The sequence below is a fragment of the Hippocampus zosterae genome, chromosome 3, assembly GCF_025434085.1.
Source record: "Hippocampus zosterae strain Florida chromosome 3, ASM2543408v3, whole genome shotgun sequence".
Classification (NCBI taxonomy): domain Eukaryota; kingdom Metazoa; phylum Chordata; class Actinopteri; order Syngnathiformes; family Syngnathidae; genus Hippocampus; species Hippocampus zosterae.
This window is the reverse complement of record NC_067453.1, coordinates 19254759-19281798: the sequence shown is the minus strand read 5'-3', so window position 1 is coordinate 19281798 and position 27040 is coordinate 19254759. Positions and strand designations below refer to the sequence as shown.

Here is a 27040-nt window from a genome sequence, read left to right as displayed (position 1 = left end):
CCAATATTGGTCATTTCGCGGATGAAGGTAGGCTGGTGGATCTTCAGGAGGGAGAGCTGCGCCACTATGAGAGTGGTCACAGCCAACTTCAATCATGGCCAATTATACAATGATTCAGAGGGTTTGATGGCCATTGTTCACCATTTATTTCCATGAAATGCGCATTAAACCAGCTGTCTACCCTGTGTCGCTGTTAGACATGGTTTGAGCAGATGTGAGGAATAGAAAGTTTCGGTCTGTCTGGCAAATCTCAGGGACGATCCTTCTGCCATGCCAGTCCATCCATCTTGGCAAACGCGCCTTGCACCTTTTTGCTTGTATTTCTCTAAATATCTACAGTGTACATGGGAGCCTGTAAGGATGAAGCAAAAACAGATTTTGGACACAAGTATTCAATCATCTTGCACGTTAATTGGTTGAAATATTTGTCTCTATATCACCAGGGCTGGATATTATTTTTAGAATAAGTCTTTCATTTGTAATAAATTAATAAATGTTTATAAAATGCAGTTATTGCTTTGTCATCATGGATTACTGCGTCAAGATTTCTGAGGTAAGAAAGTGAATCATTGATTTTCGCAATCTAAATATACAATCATTGAGGGGGATCTGACTACATTTGGAAAGCACTAATATGAGCTCAACACTTTCCCGCTCAAAGATGTCTTCTTATTTAATGGAAAGTGTTTTTGGCTTTCAGCAATCACTAATGCAGGCTGTTTAAAGAGCTGTTTTGATGTGCGCTGGCTCTGAGAGGCCATGATGTAATGGACGCTCTACAATTAAAATGCCCTTGAGGTAGCATTCTCTTTACCTAATATTTATGTACTAGATGAGAACTGTTAACTCTGCCTTTATTATTTATCTATTTATTTATGTATTTATTTATTTATTTGATTTCTTGAAAAGATGAATGTAGTGACCTTGGGCCGTCTCTTGTTTAAATAAATAATCTTACAGGCAGGAAGTTCATCAAGGAGGTACCTGCTCATGTATCGATCTAATAATGTCTCCATGCCTTTTGAAATTCTTAATGACAGTTTTTCACTCCATGAGTGCAGTCATATCAGATCAAGACACCCTCGCTCTTAATTTGACCACTTGCCAAATGTTTTAGCATGTTTACTTGCACTTTGTCAATCAGTGTGGGTGCAATAATCTTCATGAATGGCAGCCGAGCCCAACAGGAAGTTGACTAAATATGCTTATTCAGGGGGAAAAATGCTTTCAGCTTCCTTTCTGAAGCTTCAGACCGTGCTGGTAATGATTGCTGGTGCTATCATGGGCAAAAAAATCACTGTTGCAATACAATGTGCACCAGGCTGTCTGGCCACTGGCTCTATTCTTCTGGGGCTCCATCAAGGTGACATGATATTGACTGCACTCCAACCTGTGCATGGAGATTCATCAGTGAGTCACGGTGTTTGGATACTAAGCACAGCCTGTGGCACTTCTTGTTGGTCCCGATGAAGCCGATGCACATCAGCCGCGTATCGAATGCAAATGTCTCACTTGTCATGCCATATTTGCACAGGGAAGTAATTCAAATGAATGATTAGAATAGATTTCTATTCTGTCATTTGTATGATTTTGCTCCTAATATTTTGGCTTGAAAGCGTCAAAATATTCAGCTCTCAGTACGATGCATAGCACTTTCCGGTATGCAGTACACTACGATCAAGACTTGACGCAGATCTGATCACCTGGATCGGATCAACATGTATTTTGCATTTTTATCCCAAGTGCTTTGAGACAATATGACATGCGCCTGTCTTGCAGGAGGATCATGTCATCAGGACAGTTGCGTGTGGATGCCCCTGCTGGACAGCTGGGCCTGCCGCTCTTCTACAGGCCTCAGCCAGTCAGCCTCCTGGAGCTTCTCACCTGTCCACACCCACTCTGGAGACACGCAAAGCGAGCAGACCTCTGGTGAGTTTGCGCCATTCAACATGCACAGTGTTCTTCTCGCCGAGGCCTGCTTTTTGGGGCGTTTCATTTTTAATGTGCCAGGTTGTGTAAGAATAGATTCAAATAAATTCAAAATATATAATAGAGATAATTTTACATTGAAGAAAAAAATCTTTATTTATTTATATTTAATGTATCGAAGTATGCTTAATCGTTAGCCTACTCGTAATTATACTACTGCTCGGTCACATGTCAATTTCTTAGGAACGAAGTTTGGCATTAATTTTTTTTCCAGCACACTAGATTTTTCATAGCTTCATGAGTGTAGACTCCAAACCACACAAATAGTACAGTTAGTGATGCAATTATAATTGTACATAATGCAACCACGTTATTACCGCCATTTATTTTTACTTTCCTTTCTTGAAATAATTATTAAATGTATCTACGTGTTCTAGGTTAAATCGATGATGGCAATTATCCTGTTTTATTTCACAAAAACCCGGGATTTGAAAATGGCTGCGGAGATTTTTTTCAATCCCTTGTACACGAAGGTTGTAGTCACCAGATTGTCCTCAGGATGGCAGTGTTTAGCTTTGCCGAGGTCTGGTTCTCCCTGCAGTGCTGTCATCTGACCTACATTTGAGCATGCAGGAAAGGAAGAGCTGACGTTTTTAAACGGGTCTGACCCTACAAGAGCTGCTTGATTATTTATTAAGCGGTCCGGCACAAGGAATGTTGGTAGGTTCCAGTTTAAATGGCGCGTGGCAATGCCTAACATTCTCCCCGCCACAAGTCGCCATCCCTACGTCTTGAACAGTGGGAGGAGGAGGACAGCAGATGGTATTTGCATGGGCATGGCACCTGTCCGCCTCTCCTCCAAATTGTAAATGTTCTTATGTTCCACTGACAAGCTCCACCGTTCAGGTCGTGACTGGAGGTCTTTGTGCTTGACTTTTAGATAGGACGTGTGACCTTACAAGTTAAAGATCCAATTCAACTTTGGGGAAGCATGTAGAAAACAAAGAGGATAGTGTTTCAGTGATGTACACTTGTGTGTGAGAGTAAATCACAATCATCATATCCTGCATACTGCGGCACATGGAAATAAAATGCACTCTTGTGTCCTCTGTCTTCCCTTTTGAGAAATAAGCCAAAATTGAACCAACGGTTTTAATATCCGGTTAGCAGCTGTACTACAGGACGGAAGCGGTCGTTCTCGTGACTAATGTGTAACAATTAGCTTCCAAGAAGGTCTACCCTGCAGCAGTGTGTCTATCGATTGTGGAACATTTTGCGCATAGTTTGAGATGCCAGAGCTCTGGCCTCTATTTGTAACTGCGTTGTTACTGCTGGCTAGTCAACTTCGGATGTGTTGGTGCAGTCATTGTGTGATACTCTACTGTACAAGGTAACCAATTTAGTTGCATATTCAGATGACGTCAAATACAAGGGATGTACAGAAAAAAACGCGGGAATGCAGTAGCTGCAGAATATGCACTGTATCATACCGAAAAGTGTTTCTTGTCTTTTGAACTTTTTAATTAGTTACACAACAAAATTGTTGGTCCCACTCTGTTAATGACAGAAACTTGGGATGTGCAAAATCTAACCATGCAAGCCAACCCCAATTTCTCTTAAAAGAACGTTAGTCAGGAAAGCTCGCCCTCCACCGCGGCTTGGCCCCAGTTCAGAAGGAACCATGCAATCAAATCTGTTTATTTACTGTGACATATGCTTCGTGACCAAGGTCACTTTCCGGCGGTGGAAGTCCATCCTCATTCAAAATGGACACAATTGCTTAACATAATTCAGCAGTAAATCAGTTTTACATAACCAGTAACACAGAGTGATTAAAACCCCAGCAGCTGATGGCACTGGAAGGATTTATTTGAAAAGACAACTTTTTTTTTCCTGACTTCACATACTGTACTCTATTAGCTGATTGTTTAATTTCGCTCTCTGTTTGCTTAGTTTTGCCCTGTCTCAAAAATGCGCTTGATCAGATTTTGACCATACACAATCACTGGCACAGCAATGAGTCTGGATTTCCAAGGCAGCTCACCACCCCCTTTTTTCAGACCGATATCACGACCAGTAAAGTATTCACTCTTTGAATCACTACTAGATTACCGATACCTCCAGTACTTTTGACATATAAAATTTGATATTTTAAAATGTTGAACCTCCCGTGTCCTGATTCTGGTTTTGTTTGGATTACATTTAGTTTTGTTTCCTTAGGCATTTTTTTTGCCTCCACCTGTTCTTGTCATCCGGGTCCCTTGTGTTAACAATCAGCTCCTTCAACCCTTTGTGTCTTGTCCACGTGTTCCTTGTCTGGTCAGTTTGCTCATATTTTATTTCCCTGGTTTATGTCAGTCTTGTTCAGATCGTTTTGTCATGTTGCGTGCTGATAGTGGACCCACAAAAAAAGCAGGGAGGGAGGAGAAACAGGGTGTACTGCACAAAACATATTAAACACAGATACTTACATGGGAACACTTGAAAAACTAAATCAAAAACACAAAGTCCCGAAAAGGGCAATAAATAAAAGGAACAAAGAAACAAAAACCTATCACAAAAGGACAAAACAACATGACAGCAACAAAAACAAAAAAACACGACAGTAACACAAAACAGCGATCCGACCAAGACTGACAGAAACCAGGAAAGTAAATGCAAGCAAACTGACGACAAACAAGGAACCTCAGGACAAGACACATCGGGTTATGGGAGCTGATTGGTTAACACAAGGGACCCGGATGACAAGAAGAGTTGGAGACAAAAAAAAAGACAAACGAGGAAACAAAACCACATGTAATCGCAACAAAATCAGATTCACGAGCACCTGGTGTTACGTGCAATTCCACTTTGCCTGCACTATTATTTCATGAGTCTTTGAGTTGCCTGTTGGGGGTCAAGCCGACTTCAGTCAATCCGTGTGGTGAAAAAGTTGACGATGGCATTTGATCGATGCACGGATCAATACCCGTAATTATCGCTTCACTTAAGAACTGCCACCAGGCTGACTTTCCCGCAGCTCATTCGGAGTCCGTTATTCAGGAAGAGAAGGAGACGATGTGTCAATCCCTGACCTCCTCCCGTCTCCTTTCACTTTATGCTCCTCCCCCCTGCATGTCACCATGACAACAGCCGCGGATGGTTCGACACGAGTAGAGGAGGAGGAAAGAGGGAGGGCGGGGGTGGGGGGGGTGGCATGCGGATCTTAGACAGGTGTTGTTGCGCTTTGCGGATCGTCCGAGCGAGGTGCTCTTTAGGCAGCATGGAACCCGAGAGGACACCCGCACAACCCCGCAATAGTTTGACACGCGCCCATGCAGTTTGCCGTTCGACTTAAGGAATTTCATTAGGCGGGAAAACACCGGATCGTCGCAATGGTGCACCACTCAGGCTCCATCCAGTCGTTCAAGCAGCAGAAAGGTGGGTTGCAAGTGCGGCCAGTGCGCGTCCTTTGCTGCTGGATTTCTCAGCTTTTGGAGACTTTTCTCCTCTTGCTCAGTACTTCATTTTTTATCACATCAACTTGTAGGCTAAAACATAAAGGACTCTGTGGCTTCAAAATCTTGTAGTCTCTAATCAAGACCCTTTCTCAACCACACTAGTTTTGTCTATAATATAGTATTGCACGAATGCCCGAGGGGTACTGCAGGACGAGCATATTGAGAACATTTGGTGTGCTGAGGCTCAGAAAACGCACGACCTTTACGCACAATCCAATCAGTACAAACAAAAGCCCACAGTACAGCATAATCCTGAGCTCACCGCTGGAAATTACATGGGCACAAATTATTGTGATTATTTCTTTTTTTGGATAAAGAATTTAAGTTTTACTATCCCATGCCTATCAAATTCCTTTCTTCAAGATGCCGCATAAGTTTTTTCTACAAGAAAAGGATTTCAACAATGAACGACAAAAAACATCCTGAAAGGTTAATTTTAATCATTGTTTATCTATCTAAACCTATATGTTATCTCATTTCTGTTGGATTTTCAATATGTCATGATTGTAAAGTCTCCTAGCCGATCATAATGTTCCAAATATCACAAATGCATCATTGTGAAATCATAAGGGATGCTTTGGAGGAACAATTCAGACGAAGTGACCAATAAAGGTCTCAATTGGAGATGTCAGTGCTTTGGTAGGAGTGAAAGAACATCCTGAAGGGGAGTAAAAAAAAAAAAGTTTGAATTGACGTGCACTCTCAGGCATAATATGCTAAAAGGTCAGTCCCATTTTTTGCTTTCTTTCATATAAGATGCTGTGTTCTTCCAGTCGCACACTGGTTGTGACATTTCTCAAGCTTTCACAACAGGCTGTTAAAAGGCATGCGTTCAAATGGGAACGGCATTGTTTCAATGTATAGATTGGCTCTGTATATATGTTTATGGTTGCAGCAGGACCACACAAGACCTTACTCAGATATTTTTTTAAATATGCATCTTCATAGATACTGCCTGACTTTTGTAATTTGAACATGGTGGAAATCTTGCAATATTAACAAATGCATGAACTGGAGGATTTAGACCAATATTTTATTTGGTCCATGTGCAATCTTTCCACACAAAGTATATCACTGTAGTAGTCTTTGCAAATATCCTCCACGCAAACAAACACCTCCTTACTGTTAGACAAATTAGTTTTCAATTTGTCATTCTCCATAGTAAAGTTTAGCTTTGGAAAGCAGGGTGTCGTGACATGAATATCTGAATATTTTTATGTCACATTACAAAGGCAGTATAGATGATGCGGAAACCTGACTTGAGCTTTCACCTTCCACTCAATAGTTGAGTGACTGCAAGGTGCCCGATTAAAAATCGATGGCAAAATTATTTCAGCTCACATCTAAGTAGCCATCAGACGGCATACAGTACTCGCGTGGAAGCCTAAACATCATCACCCCAGGGCACGTGGAAATTATTTTGCTGAGAGATCCCTTCTATATTAGATCCCTATCATTACTAGGTCGTTAAAATCTGAAACTATCCAAGGGTGGAAAAGCATCTCTCAAGTGCTATATATATCTGCCTTTTTGTGGAACAGTGAAAAAGACAGTCGTGAGGTTGAACATTAAATAGGAATATCCTGAAGTGATTACCTTGATCCTGCAATTCTTTTTTGAATTACCTCCATATGAACACAAACATGATGCACAGTCATCTGCTATTGCCTGTTCATATTTCAATGGATTTCATCCGTTAGGCATATGAATCACAAACTCAGATTTAGTAACAATGTCAGCATTTTCACAGACATTTGGTATCTACTTGGTTATGCCAAGCACTGTGCTGGTCAACGCCATCGTGATTAGCAACAAAACCTACGCAGCACCAGCCGGCATTGGGCCGAATTATTCTTTATCAGAGCTCTGATCTCTGCTTATTTTTTATGTATTTGCTCAGGAAGCTCTGACATATCATCCTACGCATATGAAATCACCCAATTTATTTGGAATTATATCAATGATGGCAGCACGTTGGATGATTGGTCAGATAATCTGCTTCACATTTCTGTGATTTGGGATTCAAATCTTGGCGCCGGCCTTCCTGTGTAGTGTTGGAATGTTTTCCTTGTGCTTGTGTGGGATTTTCAGTTCATAGAATTTTCTGAATTGACCATAGGTGGGAATGTGGATGTTAATGGTTGTTTGTCGGATTAGATTGTTATGTAACAACTCTCATGGAACTAATTAAATAAACTCTTTCACAGCTGGAGAAAACTCCACATGCAAACTCCACACCGAGTTTCCGGAGACGGAAACAAACCCGGCGCCTCTTGTTATTCAGTAGCTCCTCGACTAAGAAATCATACACAGTAGTCCTTTATTAGCATAAAAACATTAGTGTGTGTGTGTCAGTGTGTGTGTGTGCGTGCGTGCATGCGTGCGTGCGTGCGTGTGTGTGTTTGTGTGTGTGTGTGTGTGTGTGTGTGAGAGAAACTTCATTTGCACAGTCTGGAGTTGGCCACCTGTTATGTTATGCAAGCAGCAGATGCTTTTGTAGATGTAGACTTTGGGTTGGGGACAATTTAGGTTGAGGACGCTAGCTACTGTTGTTGCACATCTGGCTCATTTGTGTTTATATTAGATGAACGGGTCTGTCGACATTTTTTGTACATTGCCAGGTAAGTCACTCAACAATAAGCCTGTTTTTTTGGGGGGGGGTTTTTGCTTTTTTGCAGAGCTCTGTTTTTTTTGAACAAATAATCAGTTTCCACACTTTGCAGATTTAAGTAGCCACAACTCATAAATGCTCTTTGGAACCTTAAAAAAATTGTGACTCCTCTTTATTTCCATCTACAAACCATGTGAAGTCATACAAAACACAATCAGCACGGTTATGAAAAGACGATACGGTGCTGAAGAGATTTGGAAAGAAGGAGGACGTTTAAATCAGCTCAAATGATGCAATCCAGAGGTTGTGCCAGGATTGTCTCATACGTTCGAGACCGCAGCTAAAAAGTGACCTCTGCTCAGAGGCGCGCTCACGGTCACCCTGCACATGGACAGCAGAAGAAATCTGCCATCTAGAACCTGATGAAATTGCCTCTGTTCTCCGGGGATTTCCCTTGTGACCCACAGGACTTCACCTTTGAATGAGGTCGCCATTGTTGTAATAGTTGGGCCAATGTTAAACCAACTTCCGAGCTCTCTTGTCTCCACGTCTGATGTTCATCACGGTGCAATTTTGGAGACAAATGGCTCTTAGGGCAGTTTGGTCAGTGTGGATCTGGGCATGCTGAACATCCTCTTCCGAGTGAAAACTTTCCTGAAAGGTAGTTTGGAACAGAATGATGAGCAAGCAGGCATTTGATAAAGAGCTCAAATAATACAATAGCCTCATGGCAAAGATGAGATGCTTCCCAAATTGTCAGTTTGAGACACACTTCTGCAATAAATTTCCTCAAATTACAATATTACAAAAACTGGCTCCATACTGGACAGTTGCCAAACCTAGCACACTTTCTCTACAAGCACTAAGCTTAGAGGTAGAGACCGTTGTGAAAGCACTGGACAGAGTGATCATGATTGAATTTATTTTAGGCTCTGTATGAGCTACAAAGACACTCTAAAAAGTCTGCTGCTGCAAGCTAATGAAAAGAATGGAATTAAAAAAAACACACTTAAGGAATGTCACATATTGCTGTTTCTAGCAAGAATGCTTATTGTTTATCGAGTTGTACAAGTTGTTCATGGGAATTGCATTAAACCCACACATTAGTATTTTGCGCTCTGCTTGTATCTATTGACCGCTAAATTTCATGAATTTTTCTCAAGTCTGAAGGTCTGTGATGATATCATTCTCAGATAGTCAAGATGAGATAAATATATTTATTTGTGTCATTTGCAATGTACATTGATATTCTATCAACCTTGTTAAGCCAAAACAAGGTAAGAAAAAATATGCTAAATTAAGGAAAGATTATTCTTTTAGAGCAGGGGTGCTCATTAGGTAGATCCTGATCTACCGGTAGATCTAAGACAGGTCCCAAGTAGATCCGAGGAGTGTTGAGGAGAAAAAAAACAAACAACCATTTGTGTGTCTTTGTACATGTTAATAATATTTTTTTTCGTGTTAATGTACACTGCACCCTAATCATCTTATCAGTCTCATTTCACCCGAAAATATTTAAAAATAAAATAAAGCAGGTAAATTTTGAATTTATGGTGGCGCGTGATTACGTCACCGGAAGTTGTTAGCTCTCAGCAGTCTGCAATTGCAGCTTGTGATCAGAACTGTTGCGCTCTATCTTTTATCGTCATTCTTCTCATTCAGAGTTTGCTTCGTGTACAATTCACCAAGGGCACGGGCAAAGAATAGGAATCTAGGAGGGCCCAGGGAAGCACTTTAAAACGGTACGTGTGAGCTACAATAGTTAACAGGCTGCAAAAGTGCGTCGCATGCCTCAGTTTCAGGCTGTTTCTCATCAGGGCGTGCGTGTGTGTGTGTGTGTGTGTGTGCGTGCGCGCGCGTGCCGGTAAGGGTAGATCCCGGGACGTTAGTTGATCGAAAAGTAGATCTTTGATCCAAAAAGCACCCCTGTTTTAGAGTTTCATCATTGTGCCATTCACAATACAGCAGCAAAGGGATGGTACAATTTTGTGGGGAAGTTGAGATATAGCAAAGAAATGCTTGCTTATTTAATTGCTAGCAAATTAACAGTGTTTTCATTAGAGTTGCTGCTGATGTTGTTATTGTTGTGGTGTTGTGATTGTGTTTCACCTTGTCCCCTCAATTCACATTTGAAAATATTTAGTCAGTGTTAGTCATGCCTTAGGTATGGTTTGCTTGTAAATTATTTTATGCTGAGTGGTGAGTAGACTAGAAAGTATACAACACTATTTTAAAATTATGTGTATTTGTTGTAGTACATTACTGCCCTTGTGAGTTACAACTTTCAGAGGAAAATGATGCATTTGGGTTCAGTCCTGTTGGTTGAATCATCAGTATGCCGTGCACTTGTGTATTGCAAATCAGTCCATCTCTGCCGTCCTTTACGTGGTCTGCAAAATTAAGTGATTTGTGCTGATTATTATGATTATTCTCGGCTTAGGTACCGATCCTATTGATCTTCATGAATCCACGTCTATCTGTGAACTTTAATGCAGACCTGACAAAAGGATGAAACGCACGCCCTCTCGTTGCTTTGAAAACAGTTTTACACAAGTGAGCCTGGTAGCCTCACTCGAGTCTCGCCTGCAAACACACTGCAGCAGTTGCTTTGGTACACCTTTTCTGAGACTGCGCGCGTGTGTGTGTGTTTTATCTTTTATTGCCTGATGTTTACAGCTGGGACCGTGTTTATTCTTGTTTGATGTATTTATGATGACAATAAGATAGTAATAACCTTGGTTGTTAGCTCGCCTTGGGACATTTCTGCTCATGGTTTAGTGGGCCTCCAGCAGCAACTTTAGTGTTCTGCCTCAAACTTTTAGCGTTGTTTCATAGACGTTTGCTGCTTTCAAGCTATTTTCTCCAAAGATGCACCACATCCAGTGGACATAAAAAGTTTACACACCCCTGCTTGCATGCCAGGTTTTTGTGATATTCAAAACGTAACCGTACAAAAGGGGAAGCAACTGAGATGATGTTGCACAAGTGTGCACACCCTCTTAGAATTGGTGATGTGGCTGTGTTCAGAATTAACATATCACATTTAAACTCAACTTAAATAGGAGTCAGCGCCTGCCTGCCACCATGCTCTTGATTAACCCCAAATTTAGTTCAGGTGTTCTAGTAGGCTTTTCATGACTTATTTTGTTTTTTCGTAGAAGCCTGAAGTTTTTGTGCTAACACTGACAGCTGTTTGGAACTGTTCCTAGTTCACTCCTCCTTGACTAAGTCCTAAAGCAAAACTGCCTCAAGCATGATGCAGCCACCACCTGTGGGTATGCTGTTCTTTTGGTGATGTTGTGTTTGACCCGAATATAGCCATTGGAAGCATGGTGAAAAAGTTGGTGCTTGGTTTCATGGACTTTAGCACAGATTCCCACATACATTCGGGTGAATTCAGTGGGGTTTTTTTTCTTTGTGAGACATGGCTGGCTTCCATCTTACCACCCTATCAACATTGCTCAGACATGCAAAGAAGACTGGAGATTGTTGTCACAGCTCATTCAGTGTGGCTGTCAGCCTCTTGGCAGCCGAATTAGTTTTCATCTCATCTTTTCATCAATTTTAAAGTTCATGTAATGTCACTGTTCTGCCATATATTCTGCACTTGATGACTATCTTCACTGTGTTTGTTTTGATGGTACATTTAATGCATTTGATTGCAGCCTTCTTGTGACAAATTACAGTCCCGTATTTTCCCCACTAAAAGGTGCACTGGATTATAGGGCGCACCGCACTATAAGACGCAATCTACAATGCATCCACCAGATGGAGCTGGTGGCACCAACAGAACGATCAAATGTCAGTAAACCGTATTCAATAAAGCAGTGGCACAGTTCACTTAACCAACAGCAAGTTAGAACATTGACTCGTTAATGTTGAACTCTCTTGCCGCTACTCTATTTCCGTGTTCAACTGCGTAACCAATCGCCTTAAGTTTGAACTCTGTGTTGTCAGCATGTCGCAAGCAAGGAGCCATTTAGGGGTTGAAATATTACTGTAATGACCGTACACAAGGCGCATCGGAGTTTAAGGCGGTGCTGTGAGCTTTTAAGAAAATTTAAGAAGGCTTTTAGGTGTGCCTTTTAGTGCGGAGAATACGGTATTTGAAACAGTGAGATTCTATGATGTTGTGAACGCTCTGCAGACCATGGCTTGTGCAGGAAGATGTGACTTACAGAAATGTTCGAAATAGCCAACTTTAACAGCTGATCTTTATTTGGGGTTAATCAGAGGCACTGAATTATGTGCTGACTCCCATTTAACATAACTTTGAATGTAACGTTAATTCTGAATACAGCCATATCTCCATTTGAAAGACGGTGTGCACATGTATAGGCGAAAACATTATTTCTGTTGGTTATTTTTACCCCCCCCCCAAAGATTTCTTTTTTTTCTTTTTTTTTTTTATTGAGTTGTAGGCTACAGGTTATGGCTCCCATTAATGGTGGGAAAAGTGTTGAATTGATGTTCTCATTGATTTCTCTTTTTTTGAAATATCACAAAAACCTGGCATTTGAACAGGGGTTTGTAGATGTTTTATATTCACTGTAGATAGAATCCCAGAACAATAGTTCCACGTTTGAGTACCGGTACATTTGTACAAATCTTACTGATGATGTCATCCTGTCTCAGAAGTTAATGACAGACGGTCTCACTTATTTTCAATTTAATGAAAGCAAGCATCTCAAATCAAGTACCGGTACTTTGAATCAGAAGAATTGGTGCCAACATGTAACGCACCCCTCTTTTACCTTTCATGCAGCCCGCCACTCTCAGTCTAAATTATTTTGGCTTGGTAGTTTTTGTTAGATTTTGCTGAACAACAGGCATGAGTAAAGGATCCTTTCAAGGGATCTGAAATGCACTCAGGCAGAGCTGTCCATCTAATGTTTTTATGATGCACGCTTAGTTGAAAGATGAGACACTAAAAGTGCTCTGAGCTCAACAGAGATGAATAATTAAAAGCATAGACACTGAGGCATGATGGGAAGCATCCCACTGACCTGAATTCTCTGTTTGTACATTATCTGTGCAGATAATATCTTGATGCTTAATGCTTCAAACGGGAATGGTAGAAGATATTAGACTCAGAGTTCCAGGCCTCTTAGCAGCTTAATTTAATGTTTACAACATTTTTGTGCTTCTGGTTGCTTTCTGAATGCATGCAATTTTAATATAAAATCGAGAAATCACTCAACTAGGATTAGGGATCATAATTTCTTTGTTTTTTTGTTATGGCAGAAATGATCAACAAGACCATGAAGTAGATACAAGGCTCCCTTAGTTTATTTGAATGCCTCCTCATGAAAATATGCAGCAAAGTATATTCACAATGTTTATTCCTATACATTGTCATCCCTGTGCCTAAAAAAAATAATCCTTTTAATCTCACATTACAAGACTGACATGCGCAGGCTGCATAGAGAAGATCCAAATCCCGGATCAAGACCTTTGTTCAGCTCCCCCTCGAATAAGTGTGAATGGATTTTTTTTTTTTTAATCGCAGCGCATAAACTTGTGTTGCCATGTGCTGGTTGTGAGGTGTTGCTTCTTGCATTATTTTTATTGTTGTCTTCTATTCCTGCGTTTTCAGCTTGTCCTCCTCCTGGTACTGAAATCACTAAACACATGGAGTCAAAGCACAAGATTAATTGAGCCAGCCCACAGTGAGATTAAACACTGGGTTTCACATTTCAAGAACCTTTTAAAATATTTTTTCTCAATGCACTCAATATACACCGGTAACTCCATTTACTTTTCTGAGGTTGGGAGCAAAAACATTTCAACATTTCAAGCTCTTAAAATACAGTAGAGTGCTATTTTTCTTATCAAGATATTTTACATTTTTTTGTTTTTTTTATTGTGGGACAGGAACTAAGTAGTATAATTTCCATTCATTTCAATGGGTCACAGAACAATTCAAAGTTGTAGGTAAAAGCAGTCATGTTCATAGGTTGTGTGTGTTCGTGTGCATGTTCGTGTGTGTGTGTGCTTATAGCCGACGATGACTTTGTTATTTCCACAAGTTCTAGAATTTCCATGGAATCAATTTCACACAACAACAAACCTGTCCAATTTGTGGACTTATTTTCGACTTTGAGGATCCTTTTGGGATCACCGAGCCTCACCTTTGCAAGGCTATTAACTGGGCTCAGCTCTGATGTGTCATCTCAGACATAGAGAGACTTGCAGAATATTCCAGCACCCGGAGCACATTTTATTGCAGCCTGCTGGGTGTATGTATGTGTTTATTGTGTGGGAGTTGCATGGAAATGAAGTCGGCACAATTCTCTGTTCCAGAATTGTGTGTCCAACGTGCACGCTTGTAATCTTCGGGCCAATACTGAGGCACAAATTTCAAGATGGATCTTTTTGTTTTCCATTCAGAGAAACCAGGAGGCCATAAAACAGTTTATTGCCGCATTTGTGTCTTTCTCACCAGGCCGTTGCACATGTAAAGTAATTGCTGATATAGTTGTCACAATATGACTCTTTAACGAATGAGAGCTTAACAACCCAAAGCTCAGCAGTGATTTCAAATTGTGCAGATAATGAAAATGGAGAACCAATTAAACATCTGGAAGTGAACTGTGATCATGTGATGCCACCTTTCCTCAGGCAGCAACATTTATTCACTCAATTGTAGAGAGTACAAAGCTTAAAAAATGTGTTAATTCTTAAGAAGAGGCTTTGAATTGTCCAAATACTCGTGAATGGGTGGAGCTCTGTTGCTCTGTCCCGATCAAAGTGTAACTTGCTTTGTTTGGTTTTTTTTTACCTGAAGTCTTCACTATGTGGTCAAAGGCATCCAAAAGTAATCCTGTTTTTTTTCTTTAAATGTTCATCATGAAGTTTTTGTCAGAAGCTCCCAGTTTTCCTCATTCCACATCAGTGCGCTGCAGAGAAAATAATGAGCAGATCAGCGGGCCCCTGGGTCCTTGCGCTCAACATCTTAACCAAACTCCTTTCGCATGTCCCACCACTGGGGAATCCCACTGAGATCAGGAGCATCATTCAGCTTGTGGCTGCGGCAACGTCCCTGGCATTGCAGAGTGTATCAATGCATCTGTGCACGGTCACACAGAAAATTCCATGTTTGAGGTAAAAGAATGTTGTGTTCCCATTATGAAGAGAGAGCTCAGTCTCATGAATAGATACGTCAGATGGCGTACTGCCTTAATGGGAATGTTTTGGTTTCAGTGCGCCACTTTCCATTGCTGGACCTCCATAATGGCGATGAACCTTTACACATTCCTGCTATTCATCTTTGCCCTTCAGTCTTGTTTAACAATCTTGTCATGTCACACCTAGTGCACTTGTGTAGTCACGCTGACCTTGGAAATGACCTTAGCTGGTATTAATGTTATTAGAATTCTGTGAAGCTGATGTCACCGCTATTAACATTGTGTATGTATGGCGTTCACTTTTGTGGGCCATCCACCTCTGTTATCTTGACATATTGAGCCGAGTGATTTGATGGCAGAGGAATGCTGATGGGCGGAATCAACGTCATCATCATTTTTACAGTAGCTTATAAATGGATGCAAGGGCATCTTTCCATCCCCCAACCGCCCCTTCACTTCATTCCATTTTATCCAGGAAGAATTCTCTGCCAGGATTTTTCACCTTTGTGTTGTATCAGGGTGGGCAATTGAAATGCTGAAGGGTGCCACAATTTTTCCTCATTATCATCATCACGTGACGGGACACATATGACGTATGACAAAAATGCTATTTTCGACACCGAAAAAATAGGTGCTAAATACGTACTGTTAAAATATTTTATTTTCATCATACATTTGTCAATGCATGTATAGATGAACTACTGCTCCAACCCAAGAACAAAAGGTTTGAAGCAAACAGCAAAATAACCTCATATTGTGATTGTTATTTTATTTTATTCCCCAGTGCAAATGGCTGTCTTGCATGCAAAGATCATGCAAAACAACAGAATAGCAAGCCGATGTTCAATGCAAAAGCTCATTTTGTGGATTTTTTTTTCACAAAAAAAACATTTTTTTTTCACAAAAAAAACATCCATCCATTTTGTCATCCGCATAGCCGTGCAAATCAATCGATCACCGTTCGCCTCACAAAAACAACTTACCCGACTCAGAATGTTAATAACATGGAGGTGCTATGTTTGTCCTGCAAATCATTCCAAATCTGCAAAAATAAAATTACCGGTAAGTCTCCTCATGTTCTGTATAGAGCAGTATAAGACCTAGTGTAAACCCAACTAAACTATGTCTGCCACCTAGTGGTGATTGGCGATATTACAACTTAAAACTGCAGTCGAACTATATTCGCAGTTCCGCGTCCGCAAAATCGCAGTTTTTCTTCCTTCACCCCCCCCCCCCCCCAATATTTTTAATGTAGTTGTTTTGTTTTTTTTTTCATTTGAGTTGAGGTTGTTACTGGCAACCAGTCCAAGTTGTACCCCACCACTCATTCAAAGTCTGCTGGGATACACTCCTGTTTAGCCGTGACCCTAATGAGGAAAAAAGCCAAAGGAGAAGGTTGCGTGGATTGATATTCAGGGTCAAACTGTACTGCAAAAGTTGCATTGAAAATATCTCCTCATTGCAAATTGTTCTTTCGGAACACTGACCCCCCCCCCCCCCCAACCAGGGTCAAGCAATCTTAAATTAGATGTATCAGCATGAACGCCTTCATAGCTACTGCCCTCCTGCATTATGCATACACTTGAGCAATAATATACTGGTGCTATTCACCGAGAAAGCAAGAAAAATGTTGAACTCCATCACGCAATGATTTTCCTTCTCTGGCCTCTGCTCACAGCCCCTATACAGAAGTTTGTGATTTAGTTTTTCCAAAATCCTTTGTATATTGTCATCAAACAAACTGTATTGAAAACATAACCACTTTGGTGTGACAAGTTTTTCAGTGTGCATTGCATACTGTATGATAAAATATGTAAATGAGCATTTAAGTGTTTGTGATTTGCGCGTATGATTTATATGTCGTACAGAATTCATTTTTGTATTTGCCGATGAAGCCCTTTGATTCATTCAACCATCGGACTTCTCAGCCGCAGTGGCCATTCGACATGCGACTGATATGTGTAATATAAGCCAACAGCCTTGCAATTCTCTTTTTATAGCCCTTCAATTTTTAGTCCTTGTTAACACTGGCAAAAAGCCATCATTCTTATTTATGTTTACAACTTGGGTTGTAGTAGCTCTGTTCAAAGGAATTACGTTGAAAAGCATTCCAAATGTTCCACCAGACTTTTACAGGTTAGAAGTGTGCCAAATTTATGACACGTTCGCCGGGTAGAGCAGTTTAACACAATTTTTACCTTAGACCAGGGTTGTCAAACTCATTTCACATTGTGGGCCACATTCGTCCTCGGTAGATGTCAAGTAGGCCTGACCATTAAAATGATACCATTCTCTGCTATAAATAACCAAAGGAATATGTCTTTCCTTTGTTTTGGTGTAAAGAAGCACAAAAACACTCGGAAAATATTGATATGTAACGAACATATCTTTTACAAAACGTGTCATGAAGCACCTTAGATTTCCTTAGACAAATGTGCAATTTACTTTTAGCATTCACATATATGCATTTCAACTGGTCCCACTGATTGTACAAAGGCACAAAACTTTTACAAGTAATTGGTATTGAAAAATATAGTAACGCACTTAAAGATTAAGGTAGATTCGTAAAGAAAGGAATTATTAAACCATTTGCTGGACACATGTGCATATAAAATCTAAATTTAATCCCTGCCTACACCTTACAAAGTAAGGAGAGTGCTCTTAAACGTGTAAAGAATAAAGTATTCACATGTCCTTGATCCCGTCTGCTGTGTTCGGTCTGTCTCAGTGACAGACTGAGACCGCTGTTGTCTTCTTCTCTGATCAAAAAAAAAGTGTGCTCCCTGTCGGATACTGCATGAATTGCACCTTATTAAAAATATTCATTCCGTGTCTTTTATGAATTTTGTCCCTTTTAAATTATCCCGCGGGCCTGATCGAACCTCCTTGGGGGCCAGTTACGGCCCGCGGGCCGTATAGTTGAAACATCTGCCTTTGACCAAAGCCGACATTATTATTTTTAAAGGAAGAAATGGCAGCAGGTGACTTTAGATTGTCCAAGTGAATTGAAGGTTCTTCCAGAAGGGAAAGAATCAAATGATGTCAGTTTTCATCCAAGGCAATTTAGAGTAAGAGCACTTAAGAGTCATCCAGCTACAAATGGCTCTTCTTGTCTTCACACCGATGCCTGGGCACTCTTATTTTTGATTTAGCAAAGATTTGCAGTCCACATTTGTTCACTGAGATGGATGAGCGCTCTTAACATAATCCCCGATGAAATTGTTTGAGCACTCTCAAAAAGTGGAGCCCCCCCCCCCCCCAATAAAATGCTTGACTCATGCTATGAGAAGACACGCACCACCCACTAAAAATAACTCGACTATCACGATCAGTATCAAAAAACCTTTGTTTCATTTGTCACACTTGCTTGGTAAAATTTTGTCACGTACCTATGGATGGATTAAATGTAATCTTTCCGTGCATACTTTTGGAATGTGGGAGCAAGTCGTTGTCGATGAAGAAAACACGACAGTTTCAAGTTCAAATTGTATTGTATTGTTTACATTCAGGTCAGATTCCTTCCATTAAAAGTCCCCTCTCCACTTTTCCAGGCATGCACACCAGCATCAGCGAGATCCTGAAGGAGAAGAGCCTGAAGCCATCCCGCCGCAGTCTGCCCTGCCTGGCCCAGAGTCAGACCCATCCCATCAACCTCAACCACTTCCTGTCTGTACCTCTGAGCCCGGAGCCCAAAGCCCAAGTGGAGGTTTTGAGTCAGAGCATCAGCACCTCCTGCAGCCTCCTGCCGCCACAGACAGGTCAGTCTCATCACAGACAGGAATTACATCAACAGTCTGCATCACTATGTGTATGTGTGTATGTGCTGTAAACACTTGCATATTCACACCGAAAGATATGTTTACAGCATTCTAACAAGATTACAGTATGTCGCAAGTTAGTTAGCGGAATATCCACCGTCTCTGATAATGTTCGCCAATAACATTCCACTCACGATTTTCCCAGCCACCATTTTCAACACTTGATGGCCTTATTGGTATCCAAACACTTCAGCCTTAAAAATGGGTCCTTGTTAGAAGCAGCTGTGAAGTGCAGTTTTACGATTGTTGACTTCTACTACCTGCAATTAACCGATACTCAGTTGCATCAGGTCCGTGACAAATATAATTAAAGGTTTTTATGCCTAATATAGTGTTGCGCCTGGGTGGCATGGTGTCGAGTGGTTAGCGCGTCGACCTCACAGTGTAGAGGTTGTGGGTTCGATCCCGGCTCCGGCCTTCTTGTGTAGGGTTTGCATGTTCTCCCCGGGCTTGCGTGAGTTTTCTCCGGGTTCTCCAGTTTCTTCCCACATTCCAAATTCATGCATGGCAGGCTGATTGAATGGTTCAGGATGTCCCCCGCCTACTGCCCGAAGACAGCTGGGCTCGGCTCCAGCAAGCCCCGTGGATCAGAAAATTCATAGCATTGTGCCATCATTGCCTCAATACTTGTCTTATGCATACTGTGCGGCTGGCAGGACTGCAGACAACACAAGAAAAACAAGAAAAAGACAATACTGCAATGTAATGTGCAGCTTCAAGTTCATAAAGTGGTCCTGCACACCACCGTGTAGAAATATTCCTTTCTGAAAGGAGTCTTTCATTTGTTTCAGTGTGCATTTCTCCCTCAGCACAGTGACAGGTTAAGTTTAGAAAAAAAAAAAATAATTGCTCCAAGACGTTACATTCCAGTATGTGCAAGATTCATTAACATAAAATATCTGCATTGCGCATTGTACTTTTGTGTGTCTGCTGTTTTTCTCCCTGAAAAAAATCTTACCTCATTTTTCATCAACTAAAATTGATATTAAAACGAATAAAATCTCGATTAAAACAAAGCAAAAAAATAATACAAAAAAAGAAACACACCCAAAAAAACTCATTAGAAAAAAAATTAATTTGAAAAGAAACAGTCAAAGCGAAACAAAAAAAAACTACCATGAGAAATCCCCAACTATTATATCCCTTCCTTGCATCAGATGTTTTGCAGATTCATTTGCTGCCTTTTGTGTGTGCATGTGTCCAGCAGAGGATGACAAGGATGAATACACGGAAGAGTCCGAGGCAACTGCTTGTGAAACCAGAATAGACGGGTCACTTCTGCCTCGAAAGCCAAGCACACGGGCTAAGCTCGAGGCCCGCACAGATTCCGTCAAGGTAACGTGTCCTCAGTAATCTGCATTCGCGATGATAAACCCAAAAGCTGTTTCAGCACTGTCTCATTACTTTTTAGCATTGCAAGTTCATTTTAATGATCTGATTGATTCATTGCTTCTGCAGGACAGGAATCCGTCAGATGCATTTGGACTCTTCTTTCGGGATGGGAAAAAGCGCATTGATTACATCCTGGTTTATAAGAAGTCCAGTCCACTGGTGGAGAAAAGGTGTACCTTTGAGAAGAATTTACGTGCTCAGGGCTTAATGCTGGAAAAGGAGGTGACAACCACTCTCAAAGATGAAAAAGAGGCAAAAAATACTCACATTTACCACATTTTTTCCCACATTAAGCCAACACTTCTGTATTTTCTCTGACTCTCAAAGCCTTCTTTGACGAACAATGACATCATGTTTGTCAAAGTCCACACTCCCTGGGACACGCTTTGCAAATATGCAGAGCAGATGAACATCCGGATGCCTTTCAGGTAACACAACAAGGGATTTGATTGCAGTGCATATTTTCTTTCACTGGCTGGAAGCTTCTTTAATGTACCTCTCTTTTTCCTGCGGAAGGAAAAAATCCCACTTTACAGACTGGAAAAGCAAAACCTTGGGCAGGTAAGTCTTTTTTGCATCGGACTGGATGCTGAATGGTTAAATGACAATTAAAAAATAGGCAAGTGTTGAAGAGACGCAGTAGATTGGGTTTTCTTTTCAGCACTGTAATGACAACATCAGCATACAAATTGTTGAGGAAAGCCTTCCAAAATGCATTTGAGAATCAGGGAGAAAATGCGTTGTTATTTTGTCTTAACAATGAATCAGTGAATCAGACTGTCGAACAATGTCAAACACTGCTGAGAGGGACATGTCAAAAGTCCTTTTCATAGAACAATACTATCAGTCATCCACAGTGACAACGATTATCCATTAAACTACGTATCTAAAATCTTTCCATCAAGCACCGACGAGTGGCAAGGGCTTATTTGCATACTATTTTTAGAAGGATGCAGTCGCGCTTTGAAGTGATGTTCAAGTGATGTCCAAGCTCCGCAACATGACTCCAAATTTCTCTGTCTTATCTCTGCAAGCAGACAGAAGCATTGCAGTGACAAGTCAACAGTGATGAGTTTTGTTTGGTTGGGTAAAACATTCCAATTTGAAAAAGAATGCATAACCTGAAAAATTGCAAAGATTTCATTTTGGTATCTGACATTACAGTGGAATTTCAAGCGGATTTATTCTATATTTTGGCCCATATTACTGGAAAATTGTCAAATTTGTACTGAACTTTTCGTATAATTTCGCAAAGCCTCGCTGGGGTATGAATTTGCAGCATGAGGAATGATGGCCATTCACTTTGGCTCGCCGTCTTTTTCCAAAGCTGTTGCACTTAAATAAAAACTCAGACGTAAATATGTCTCTCGGTGTTTACAAATGGTCTGTCACTAACTCACTTCCCTGTAAGGCTAAACAAATGGACCATGTGCAGGAGGTGGCAACTTGCTGCATCCGTATCAATATTTGGATCTGAGTACCTGCTTTCTTCATAGCAGACATTAAGCTCGCGTTCACGAAGTCCCCATTTATATTCATCGAATCAATACCAGGGTGGCAGCATCGTTAAGTCATTTTACAACGCCTGAAGTTGAATGTGAGGTGGCTCATAAGATTGCAATATGAGTCTGGACTCCCAAATGAAATCAGTTATGGACGGTGGAATGTCATAGAACCAAGAGGATGATAGGGCGGCCCTGATAGTGACATGTATTGATCACAACTGCCATAAGCTGTGTCATGAAAATAAATGGCTATATCAAATATTATTTGCAAGTCTTTTCATCGTAAGCTATGGTAGGCTTGCAAAGGTGGCCTGGCCTCTTCGCTATCAGGGGAAGTGTCAAAGCAGAGATGGTCACTTTCCCGTATTTTGCCAGTCCGTCTGCGTCCTGGATACACTTCCCTCATCGTCCCTCCGTCCTTATTCATATCCAAATCGTTCTCCGTCCTCATCCTTTTTAAAGCGCCCCCCCGCCCCCACCTCAGAAAAACAAAAAGCATCCGTGCATGATGCAGTGGGAAAGAGGCAAGGGGCTGGAGGTGGCAATTGATGCCCTACAGACGAGACGGCACTTACCGTATTTTCACAACTATAAGGCGCCATTAAAAGTCTTAAATTTTCTCCAAAATGGACAGGATGCCTTATGATGCGGAGCGTCTTGTGTATGCGCTGAGTTCCAAAACCTGACTGACAGCCGACACGCTGTTTATATAGAGAATGGACAATTTGCGAATGGATTGCGGCTGCTTGGACGAATGTGTCTGCTTACACTGTTGTTTGAGTTTTTGGCAAAGCCGGCATCATTTTTGTGGAGCCACATGGCAATGAGAGTGACTCTGACAACGAGAGGGAACGCGGCGTTTTTGAAGGATTACCGGTACTTGCACAGTTGTTCAATTCTGATACAGAGGATGAGGACTTTGATGGATTTCTGGGTGATGATTGATCGAAAAACGTGAGTAAATTGTACGATGGCGAAATAAAATACAACGGAACTCAGTTTTGCTTCCGTTGCCTTTTTAAAAACGTGTTTCTTTGCTTGTATCTGTATGTCTTGGCATGCTACCGTATGCTTCAAGCTAACGTGTATTTAGCGTGCTCGCATGCATGCCGTATGTTTAAGCTGTCGTATGTTTTACCACTATTGTCACGTTGTGCTCGAAGCGATAGAATGATCGCTCCGTGCACAACAAAATAAGGAAGTGGATCCCTGAAATAGCAGACACAAAAAGAGATCTTGTCAGATAACAAAAGGAGTCTTTAATAACGAACACAAAATAACCCGACAGGGAGAATAACAAAAAGCGCTGGTCAAAATAGGGACCAGGGAATAAAATAAAGGACAACAGAAAACGCTTGCGGAAAAAGATGGCAAGGAGGGTCAGATTAGAATAATGAATATAAGTTTCACTCGCAAGAGGAAACAACGACGCGTAAATACAGCACAAGGCTAAGAGGCAATGAATAAATGCAAGTAGGAATTGGGCGAGAGAAATTTTGGCACGGCGTGGAATTCTCCGGCAGTGAGTATACTGCCAGAGCGTCCAAATAAAGGCTGCGCAATTACTCCCTAATGGGTGACAGGTGTGTAAACGGCGGGCAGAAAGCCCGCCCTCTGCTGGCAACCACGGGACGTGACAACTATAAAACTGCGTCCAATAATACAGTGCGTTTTGTCTATGTGTAAAATGGCACCCATTAATGAGACTGCGCACAACCATACGGTGCGCCGAATGGTCGTGAAAATACGGTACTTTGCTCCATACATTTGCGTAACAGTGCTGATCCCATCTTGAATGGCGCCTGTTGCGACAACCGCAAGCAAATATTATCATAGACAACATTTACATTACATATACAAAGATGCCGTCTTGAGTATGTCGATGCCGCAGTCGCATTGGATGTGGCAAAGTGAAGCAAACCGTCCCAGGGAAGGAATACCCATCCCAGAACATACGACACAAACTGATGTAACACAGTCGACTGTTGCAACTAAGATGTTTTTTTTGTTTGTTTGTTTTTTTGCAGAGCAGAAAGAATATTTGCCTCTCAGAATTCTTGTTTGCTACCACTTGTGTTTGAAAATTAGGTGTTGAAAGGGGTATAATTAATGTTTAATTTCATTCGCCTGTGCATGGCATTTAGCCTCGTGTGTTAGCATTCGGATAGAGGATTTTCATAAAACAAAGGTTTGAGTAATTACATAACGTGAGATTATATTACTGATTATGACTATGTTTAGTTTCGAAGAAGTAATGCCATCATTCTATCGGTGTAGGTCGAATCAATACACTAGTTTCAAGGTCATGTTTAAGTCATGCTCTATTGGCAGTTAATTTTTCTTGAAGTAAGTTATCCTCATTTCACTACTTCTTTTCCCTTTTGTTTTTTGTTTTTTTATACAATTTTTTTGCAGTGTATCTGTGGTGTTGATTGAGCTGTCAGGGCATGCCGGTGCTGGAGTGAAAGTTAATGATCTGCTTTATAATGTCCAAGTAGACAATCTTCACGTTAATCTGCGCCGTTAATCCCATCCTGCTGTGCTCCATCTGCGCAGCCGCTTTCATCTGAGATGTCGTCAGATCAAGAGCTGGCTTCCCAGAAATCCTATGAAGCTGGACAAGGAGGCGCTGCCTGACTTGGAGGAGACCGACTGCTACACCGCCCCCTTCAGTCGAGCACGCATGCATCAGTAAGACATTCCTTCTTTCAAATGATCATTCTAACTCGTAAATACTCAATTCTTTTGCTGTCATCAAAAAGAACAGTATTCGTTAGCCATTTGGACTGCTTTCTCTTTCTCCCATCTTCCTGATTCAAAGCAGCTCTCGTGTCACTCTCCAATTTATCGCGACTGCATTCTCCTCAGCAGACACTGACAGCAATGCTACTGCAATTGGCGAGAGTTTATGAGTCTTGCTCTGGTTGGCTATGCACAATCATTGTCATTAAGATATCCTTTATTTGTCCTGCAATGGGGAAATTTACAGTCAGAGTTCAGAAAGGAAACCATAAGGTAGGGAGAGGGAAAAAAAAACACGCTCGAACTATCCTCTTCTGAGGATAATTTAAGTCCAGGATAAAAAAAGACCCTAGCACTTAAATAGGCATATGACAGTTACAACAAGTCACAAGACATAACATGTAATGAGTGGGAGGATGAATGGGAAGGGGAGAGGGGGCCGGGGGGTGACCGCGACGCGGCCCATCTGACCAGATGCACGGTCCACCAAGCGCTCCGCAGATCATTCCACGTCGTGGGGGAAAAAAGAATAGGAACGATGAAGACGGTGATAATAAGGATGTCTATGCACGTGTGATTGTCTGGTTGTGTATGCGTGAACAGGCCGCAGCTGCTTCGTCAAGGTCTGCTCATGAAGACAATCCTGGCTTATCAGTCCATGGCCGAGAAGGAGGGGGTGATGGTGGGGGCACTAGCTTCCGTGCATACTTTCCATCCTGGGGAAAGGGGTCCAAATAGCGTTGTTTGTTTTGGAGGAACGGCCGCCAACAATTTCAGGTGGCCTTGAGTCCGTGGCTGTATCCCTTCACTGGCCCCGATCAGCCAAATACTCAATTCCTTTTTGAAGCGAGAATTCCACTTCTCCCTGTTGTTGTTGATCATACGGAGACACTCCAGAACCACAATTGCGGTTGAGCTCAGTCACCGCTTGAGTCTGAGTGTTGGACATTCGCGCTAGACCATCGAGAATGACCGGCAGCTTCTTCACTTCCAATAAAGCTGCTCCCGTTGGTTGGATTTTGCGATAGAACAGGAAACTGATAAGACCAAACTGCAGCAGGAGAAGACGACACAAGGACAGCACATAGACTGAGTGGCGAGCAAGGGGGGGATGGGGGGGGGGGGGCAGGGTAAAAAAGCGTCCGCCTTCGTTGAGAGCCAAGCAGAAGTCATCTAAATGGGGTGGTGGGCCTGGGGGGTTGTTTTGTTTTTCCATGTGAAGATATTAGGAACACCCGAATTGATCATGATGGGTTAAGCATTAGGCTTGCCAACTAGTAAGTCCACCCATGCATACAATGTGACAGAATATTTGGGCGTTGTTGTGTGTAAACAACGAATGAACCACATACTGGCAGCGTGAAATTAGCTGATAATTTGGATCAATTTGGATCATATTAGAATTTTTCTCCAGTGACCGGTAATTAATGAATGGCAATTTTTTTTCCACCCAGCTTTACTATCAACAACAGAGAGGCCTTCTTCTCCAACTCGACCAGAAGCAGAATCGTTCACCATGTCCTGCAACGCACTAAATATGAAGATGGAAAGTTGAAAATAGGTATGGCGCCAACATTAATTTTGGTATTCACCGGCTTAAAATCAGCACCAAGCATATTTAACAAATACATGCAGGGCGTAATATATTTTATTATTTTCTGTTTTCTCTTCTTATTCTGCCTGTGTTAAAGTCAATGAAACCACAAGACAGCTCCTAAGTGCGATTAATACTTAATGAAATCTTGATCGTGGTGCACACTTGTGCATTGGGATTGTAATTTTGGTGCGGCTTTATTTACAACACCATTTAAAACCAAATTGAGGGTTGGCTCCACTGATATTTAGTCAATATATCTTCTCATAAGCCTGCTGATGTCCGCTGTTATAAGGAAGTATTGTCAGTTTTACGAGCCCAATCCAGACCAATCAGCATCAAGCGTCTTTTGGCAGTTTTTCAGGGTCACTCAGCACTTACCGTATTAGATGTACTGAGCACATTAGGTTCACCACTGATATTCTGCTTTTAGATATTTAATTAAAAATGCTGTTCACTAATGTGGATCCATATGTCTTGATGACAAAAATGAATTATTGTTGTCCTATCACGAGCCGCTGTACTGATTATTGAGCAGTGGTTCTGAACCTTGTTAGAGGTACCAAACCCAACCAGTTCGTATGCACATTCACGGAACACTTCATTAGTGAAAAATTAACATCAGATTTTTATTTTTTTATTTTTTACAAATTCAAGACATTAAAAAAACGCAGTTATTGAAAAATGAAAAAAGAACGTAAATAAAATTTCAAGACATACGTATATGTTTTTTAACTGTGCACAAAATGAACCAGCCAGTGATGGCCAAGCGGGCGTGTCATAACTAATTGACATGTTGAGTCGAATGTACCGGTACCTTAT

At 41.3% G+C, this 27040-nt stretch overlaps 1 protein-coding gene across 5 annotated transcripts in view; it reads left to right on the top strand.

Annotated features, from left to right (window-relative positions):
* Positions 1-1782: 1782 nt before the first annotated feature.
* ano3 (anoctamin 3) overlaps positions 1783-27040 on the top strand; it is a 39960-nt gene continuing 14702 nt past the window's right edge. For 2 of the 5 annotated variants that reach the window (XM_052061156.1, XM_052061153.1), the window contains exons 1-8: positions 1783-1929; positions 18719-18925; positions 20193-20320; positions 20444-20599; positions 20705-20805; positions 20894-20938; positions 24439-24573; positions 26079-26185. In XM_052061156.1, coding sequence (XP_051917116.1) covers positions 1812-1929; positions 18719-18925; positions 20193-20320; positions 20444-20599; positions 20705-20805; positions 20894-20938; positions 24439-24573; positions 26079-26185 — 997 coding nt within the window. In that variant the 5' untranslated portion in view covers positions 1783-1811. Of the gene's footprint in view, positions 1930-5119; positions 5350-18718; positions 18926-20189; positions 20321-20443; positions 20600-20704; positions 20806-20893; positions 20939-24438; positions 24574-26078; positions 26186-27040 lie in introns of those variants that run through there. The other 3 variants (XM_052061154.1, XM_052061152.1, XM_052061155.1) reach the window with 2 other exon arrangements.